Source organism: Nicotiana tomentosiformis, chromosome 11 (genome assembly GCF_000390325.3).
Source record: "Nicotiana tomentosiformis chromosome 11, ASM39032v3, whole genome shotgun sequence".
Taxonomy (NCBI): domain Eukaryota; kingdom Viridiplantae; phylum Streptophyta; class Magnoliopsida; order Solanales; family Solanaceae; genus Nicotiana; species Nicotiana tomentosiformis.
In genome coordinates this window covers 98,779,184-98,787,456 of record NC_090822.1, presented here as the reverse complement: position 1 = coordinate 98,787,456, position 8,273 = coordinate 98,779,184, and the positions used below count along the sequence as shown (strand labels likewise).

General features: G+C 32.9%; 1 protein-coding gene across 1 annotated transcript; it reads left to right on the top strand.

Annotated features, from left to right (window-relative positions):
* The first annotated feature begins 1,134 nt into the window (after positions 1-1,134).
* Positions 1,135-4,097, top strand: LOC104097225 (uncharacterized). The gene is made up of 4 exons (XM_009603768.4): positions 1,135-1,377; positions 1,916-2,172; positions 2,790-3,241; positions 3,554-4,097. The coding sequence occupies exons 1-4, from the start codon at positions 1,253-1,255 to the stop codon at positions 3,812-3,814; spliced, it is 1,095 nt and encodes a 364-aa protein (XP_009602063.1). The 5' UTR covers positions 1,135-1,252; the 3' UTR covers positions 3,815-4,097.
* Positions 4,098-8,273: the final 4,176 nt, after the last annotated feature.

The window sequence follows — 8,273 nt, the reverse complement described above, 5'->3', positions numbered from 1 at the left end:
TTTGTATAATCTACTAGATGCTCATACACTTGTGACACCAGGTCTTGGCACACACATTGGTAGAATTTGGTGTCTTATTATTTTTTTTGGATTTCAATTTTATCGATATATGTTTAATTTATTAGTTGGCTTGTCTAGCTGCAGTATTGGGCGTCATCACGACCTATAGGTTAAATTGGGTCTCGACACCAATGTTGCCATAACTCATGGTGGATTAAGAGGAGTTTCTCATGAGCTTGCCACAAGTCCTAGCGAAATACCAGGAGTTTAATATAAATTGTGTCGTATTTTGGAAAATATTGTTCAGAAATTCTAACAGAAACCTTGAGAAATTTCACTAACATGGTTTTGCTTCAAAATTGGTCCAAATTAACCCCAAATTTGACATCGAACATTCTAATATACCACTCCCCAAAATTCTCAATGGTACAACCAAAACCTTCAAAAATCAATAGAGCCACTTTGCCGTCCACAACAATTAAACTCAACAATACCCAACGATTATACATCTTTTAACGTTCTTCAACCAAACCAGTTCTCAAGAAAGAGGAAGGTGAGGGAGGAGAAGAAAAAGGAGCACTAAGTTGTAATGGATGTCTATATTTGCTACATTTGTTTTAAAACATGATCAAAAGTTAAACATAGCCCGTTAAGGAGGACGTGAAATTCTGTAGATATTTAAACTACATATCAAAATTGTTTATTTAATAAAAGAAAACGACAAATTACTTTACGATGGAAATACTGGACAGCACATTAAAATTTATGGGAGTTGGAAGACTAATTCTTTTAAACCATTGACTTTGAGGTACATGTTGAGAAAGAAAAAGGACATAATATTGGACACTAAATCCGTGAAAATTAAATTGTAACTAAGTATAATAGCTAGATGAAGGTTTCTTAGAAAATACTTTAGTGGATTTCTTTTAATTTACCTGTTCAAACAGTTACTATTCTTAGCTTTTGATCATTTCTGGAATTTAGAATCTTCCATACAGATATTTTTGCAAAGAAAAAAAAAAACTTTTTTGCATTTTCTTTGTCCTTTTCATGACTTGTCGTTTAAAATATTATTTTAAAGAGCTGTTGATCCCGCGTAGTTGACAAAATCATACCATAACTTAGCAACCACCTTCTCTTAATTTCCATGTATTTTCTTCTGGGGTCAATTCTTGATTTGCCTTTTCTTTCCCAGCTATATCTCCACAATCTTTTTCCTAAAAATAGCATTGTGGCGGGGTTGTAGAAATAAATGGAGAATCCATCGGAGTGGGGCGGAGGTAGAGGGAAGAGGGTGGTGGTGATAGGCGGAGGAGTGGCTGGTTCCCTCATTGCCAAGTCCCTTCAGTTCGACGCAGATTTAACCCTTATTGATCCGTAAGCTCTTCTCCCTTTTCAATTAATTAGCAGTGTTCAACATTTAATATGTGGAGACTTATATGTGATTATTTCAAAGAATTATTATGCACATCAAGATGAGTGGTAAATTAAGTGATAAATTTATGTACGAAATATATATGTTTTGCATTCATTGGTTTTGATGTAAATAGTAATAAGCTTTTGCTATGGAAATGCATTGTCTTGACTTGGTTGACTTGTTACTTAATGTTATAGTAATTGTTTTTTTTTCTCAACTTTTCAGCTCTGTTTATTGATAATGTTTGTTTGATTACAGTCATGATATGCCCATGGGTAGGTTTAGATAAATTCAGATGCAATGTCAAAATAAAAATTGGCTAATTTTAGAAACCAAAGATGGGAATACATTTCTTTAAAACCATGTTCAGAATTAAACCCTAAACCCAATTTGCCTTTCACTTTCTAAAGGAAATTAAACTCTTTCCTGTGTACAGTGTTATGTATATCAATTTAGTTTCAATGTGTATTAATGGGTGGCAAAATTACATGTTAACAGGAAGGACTATTTTGAGATACCATGGGCAAGCTTAAGAGGAATGGTAGAGCCTTCTTTTGCTGAGAGATCAGTGATTCACCACAAAGATTACCTCGCCAATGGCCGTCTTATAGTGTCCAAAGTCACTAATATAACGAACAAAGAAGTCTTGACTGCAGACGGACGTCAAGTTGCCTATGACTATCTTGTTGTAGCCACGGGTCACTATGATCCCCTACCCATAACTAGAACTGATAGACTGGAAGAGTATCAATCAGGTATTTAGATCCTCATCCTTAAGTCGTTCGATATACCATCTTCTCTGCTTTTCAATCAGCAAATTAAGTATATGCACTTTTACCTTAGCAAGTTATGCTGGAACCAGATAATTGTATGACAAGTTTATTTCTTAGCTATGTTGCTTCCTCCAAAAATGCTACCGCGTTGGTGTTGGATTCTCCCAAAATTATGCCTTTTTGGAGGATTTCAGCATGGGTGTAGCGACATTTTTGGAGGATATAAGCAATGTAGTTTCTAATGCTGTTCTACTAGAAAATGAGGATGTCGAGATTTCCTAGTGATTAAATGTTTACGTGATCATTCTCCTTCATAACTATTAGAGATATTTCATAAAACAATGCACATGCCAGGTTAAACCAGGGGCCAAACCCAGTCACTTTTGCTTAAACATTATATCTGTACTAGGAAATTAATTAAATATGTACAAATATTTAATTGCGAACCCAGTAACTAAAAGGAGTTATGAGTTCTGTGTCAAATTCAGAATCCATAAATTCAAATCCTCACTTCGCCTTTGGGTCAAACATTACTTGATATTAATTACTAGTCAAGAATGTGCGAGGGTCGACTGATTTTAGTTTCTTTCCTGTTGCAGAAAATGAGAAGATAAAAGCAGCTGACTCTATATTGATTGTTGGTGGTGGCCCTGTTGGGGTTGAGCTAGCAGCAGAAATCGCTGTCGACTTTCCAGAGAAGAAGGTAACGTTGGTGCACAATGGATCCAGGTTACTAGAGTTCATTGGATCAAAAGCTGCTGATAAGACATTAGAATGGTTGAAATCCAAGAATGTGGAAGTGAAATTGATGCAATCTGTAGATTTGAGTGATACCTCAGATGGAAACAAAACATATTTTACTTCATCTGGAGAAACTATCAAAGCAGATTGCCATTTTCTTTGCACAGGAAAACCACCGGCTTCAGAATGGTTACGGGAAACGTATTTGAAGGACCGAATGGATAACTTTGGAAGGCTAAAGGTTGATGAAAACCTTAGAGTCAAGGGTCACAGAAACATATTTGCCGTTGGAGATATAACCGATATTAAGGTAAGCACTGAATAATAGCATATCTCTTATTTCTTAAAACTTTTTTCCTTTGTAGCTGTAAATATACAGATGCGAAAACATCCAGTCACGTGAAGAAAAACTTGAATATGTGGTTGCACTGAGCTAGCATATGTGAAGTGTGACCGATTTTTGAGTTTTGTTGTAACAGCAGCTACTGTTAAAAAATATATATGTCGATATTGATAACAGAACAGTACTCAGAGCTTGGAACTGACAATTAGTACTTGAAATTTCCGAGAAGTATTCTTCTATTATTGAATTGAATTCTTACGCTTCTAATTCGCTAACCAGGAACTTAAACAAGGATATTCAGCTCAGAAACATGCTGTAGTGGCTACGAAGAACTTGAAACTGTTGATGAGTGGAGGAAAGGAGAGCAAACTTTCAACTTATGAGCCTAAGTCACCTAAGATTATTGTTTCATTGGGAAGGCAAGATGCAGTGGCTCAATTCTCATTCACAACAATCATTGGATTAGTTCCAGGGATGATCAAGTCAAAAGATTTATTCGTGGGGAAAACGAGGAAGAAAATGGGGCTTCCCCCAAAGTAATATTGTTCATTCATGAGATTCAGATCATTCTGACTATAAGAAAATGTTGCCTTTTTTTTTTTTTTTTTCATGGCCAATTCTTCTACTACATTTTGCAGTAGAATGTGCATAATAGTTCAATTTTTTGTCTGGCTCTGCTATAAATATGTAATATCTGTTGTAGTTAGGAGTATAAGATGTAGTAATCCTTCCTTACCTTGGCTTGTTATTTTCTATTAGATGTGTGGAAGTTGCATTGATTTGTAAACTGTACCTGTGAATTATAGTTTTATTTTTTGAAGAACTTTACTCTTACCATGTTCTAGAGAGGAAGCTAAGCCAAGTTATTGCCGTGATTCTTTAAAAAAAGAAAACAGGAAAAGGAAAAAAGAAAAAGTTTTTGGTTTTCTTTTGTACTAAACTCAATTTCAAAATTTCAGTTTTCACGAATCAAACTATCATAATTTTATGTTGTTTGATAATATCTTTGAAAATGTTATATTACTACGGCTTTTCAGTGTTCTTGTTTTTCAAGAGCTCAGGTAATAATTGTATGGATTTACTTTAAATCATTATACTCAATCTGAATCAGATTACAAAATCATATATGCTCCTTCAATGTTGAAAATAGAGTAGAAATTAAGCATCTTCGAATTATTTTCAAATGGTTAAATGGCATGGCAGGAATTAAATACATCAAAATGTTTAATATATATGACAACACATTCATATCCTACTATATACATGTATCATCAATCAGCTTGATTACTAATTTATTATCACAGAGGTTAGAGCATAATTTAAAGCTTGCAGACACGAAATTCTAGACATTTTAGGTTTTCAAAATTTTAAATTATCTATATATATATATTAAGATAAATATAAAGTTTGGACTAATGTTGCACGGTTCGATTGAACCCTTGACCTCTAATCTAGCTCCGCTAAGACCCCCGACTTTCAATATACAATGATGTAAATAGGATCTTCCAGAGAGGTAAACCAAATGAGCTTAGTAAGAAGTGTCAGTACATTACTGTATCTCAATCACGTTGGCTTGACAAAAGACATTGCCGTGAATCTGCAGCACCAGAAAGGGATTGACCCCCAAAATAGGAATCAGAAGATAGGAGTACTACTTATCTGGAATTTTAATGTTTAACGGAAACTGCAAGTTCTAAATTAACTTATATTCATAGTGTTACTAAGTTCCTTTCCCTTTTTGGACTTCTCTTTAGTTACTATAACTTATAGCTAGTCCTTGTATTTCCAAATTAGTCCTGCTACACCAGCTAAAATGGATTTTAAACGCTATGGTTTTCTCTTTTCTTTCTCAATGATAGGATTATTTATTAGATTGCATCACGCTACCTTGAAGTGCTTCCTAATTTTAAATAGTACAATTAATAATCTTCCTTGTAAAATGTTGTGCAACAAATTCCTTTTATATACACTCCTAATTTGGTGAAATTATTTATCCTCTTTCGTGGATATAGGCAATTAGGCATATAATTGCACGAACCATGTAGTTGTTGATGTTCATTGAACGTACGTAAGCATAATTGGACGAATCACGTAATTTTTTTAGTTCATTTATTTTCTTTATCAGTGTTATCATCGTACGTATGTGAGGCTAGTTTGATATGAGTTTTGTCTTAGACTGTTAGTGGTTAATGTTGTGTTCTCACTATTCGTTTGTTTTTCATAGTGCCGGGTCTATTTACAGGCTATCACTTTTGTTTTCCATCTATTTTCTGTTGTTTATCATTCTGTTATTATTCCGATGGTATCTGTTGGTGGTACTGATATTGTCTTTTTTCGTCTTGAGTCGAGGGTATTTCGGAAACAACCTCTCTACTCCCTCAGGGTATAGGTAAGGTCTATATACACACTATCCTCCCTAAACTCCACTAATGAGATTTTACTGGGTCGTCGCCGTCGTTGTTATTATTTCCTATTTCATTCAAATTAATGTACCGATTTCCACTGACTAACACCAAACCTACGCTTTCTTTAGTCATACCACGCTTTAAAATACGGCAAAGGGCCAAATATATCTCTCTATTTTCGAAAATGGTCTAAGAATACCCTTCGTTATACTATTGGGTTATCTATACCCCTGCAGTCATACTTTGGGTTCAAATATACCCTTCATTTAAACGGAGGGACACGTGTCATCGTTATATTGGTCAATTCTAAATATCTCCTAATTAATTAAAAAGACTCATTACCCATACCATATATATATATTTTTTGTAAAAACTTGAAAAAACGGAATTTTTTTTTTTTACTAAAAACTGAAAAAAACGAAAATATTTGTTTTCCAGTTTTTACAAAAAAACTGCTTTAAAAAAACTGAAAAATATTTTCTAAAACAATATTTTTGTAAAAACTGAAAAATAATTTTGTAAAGCAATTAAAAACTGGAAAAAACTGAAATATTTTTAACTAAAAACTGAAAAAATACAAAAATATTGCTTTAGAAAATGGCTTTTTAGTTTTTTTTTTTTTCAGTTTTTACAAAAATATTATTTTAGAAAAAAAAATTCAGCTTTTTTTAAAGCAGTTATTTTTTGTAAAAACTGAAAAAAAAAATATTTCGTTTTTTTCAATTTTTAGTACAAAAAAAATAAGTTTTTTACAAAAAAAATTGCTTTAGAAAATTAATTTTCAGCTTTTATTTTTTCAGTTTTTATAAAAATATTGTTTTAGAAAATATTTTTCAATTTTTTTAAAGCAGTATTTTTGTAAAAACTGGAAAAAAAATATTTTCGTTTTTTTCAGTTTTTAGTAAAAATATTGTTTTATTTTTTTAAGTTTTTACAAAAAAAAAAATTATTTTTCGGGTATGGGTAATGAGTCTTTTAAATTAATTAGGAGATATTTAGAATTGACCAACAGGACGATGACACGTGTCCCTCCGTTTAAATAAGGGGTATATTTGAACCCACAGTATGACTGCAGGGGTATAAATAACCCAATAGTATAACAAGAGATATTCTTAGACCATTTTCGAAAGTAAAGGGGTATATTTGGCCCTTTGCCGTTTAAAATATGACAAACATACTTAACAATTCTATATATTCTTGCTTGATCAATTGTGAATGATAAAGATATTGTTTATGAAATGATTGGCAGGTTGAGTCATGTCTATTTTTAGAGAAATTTTCTTCCAATAGTTACGATAAATTAATCGGGTATACTCCTTAATCAAAAATCTAAAGTTCTAGCCTTAAAATGATAAAAATCATGGTAGAACCATGTCATTCTTTAATGGTTCTGTGACGGCGCAATTCTAAATTAGTTGAACCTCATAATACGGGCATCGAACATCGGCCCGAGTTGGTTCATGGAAATTATTAGGAGTGTCAAATTAGCGGATTGGATTGATTTTGGGCGGGTAAATAGCCCGCCCAAAAGTAATTTTGGTTGAGATGAATTTGGTCAAGTTGAGCTATATTTTGGGTCATAGTCCCAACCCTCTCAACTCTTACCAAACTTTAATTAATGTGTATTATTTTTTTTATGAATTATTTAATTATCAAATAAGATTTTTTTCCTTTTGTTATGGTCATATATAACATATCAAGCGAAAAAAAAATTATTTTAAAGTTAATTTAGCAAAGTTATTCATAAATCAATTTGGGCTAAAAATCAGCGCAACTTTAGATGAATTGGAATGAATTGGATTAAAATGGGCTGAATTCAACAAATGAACAGGTCAATGACTAATCCAACTCTGGACGACATGTCAAATGAGCTTTGGCACAAATTGACACCCCTAGAAATTATCTACGTTGTTATAGATTTAAGAAATGCTAGCAATCCATATGTTTAATGGAAGTGAAGTTCTTATCCTTAAAGGAAAGCCAATCCTTGGTTTGAATCAGCAGGTACTGTACATATATTATGTTATATGCTCTCCTGCAGAATTGCAGTGCAAGTAGTAGAATTGTTCATAAAGAATGAAAGGTGACAGTAGCGCCGTCCAATTCCAAGCATCAACTAAGGGTCTGTACTCTGTTCTGTGCACTGTTCTTCTGGTTAATTATGCGTATCCAGTTTTAATCTTTTCCGCAGGCACTCATCATTTCTTTAATGTTAACCTACTTCTTTAATTTTTTCTGCATGCACTCATCCATAGCATGCCTCCACCTGGTTTTTGACATCCAAAACTTTGTTATCTTTTAAGTATTGTTTATCTTCTAATTAGTATTTTACTTTCTCAAAGGTATGGGTAAGGTTGCGTACGCTCCTACTTCACCCTTTCCTAATCACACTTTGTGGGATACAATGTGTTTGTTATTATATTGTTGTTGTTCTGATTAGTACTCCCTCCGTTTCAATTTATGTGAACCTGTTTGACTGAGTATGGAGTTTAAAAAAAAATGAAGATTTTTGAAATTTATGATACTAAACAAGTTGAAAAGGGGTCCAGAATATTTGTGTGGTTATAAAAACTTCTCATTAAGGATAAAATTAA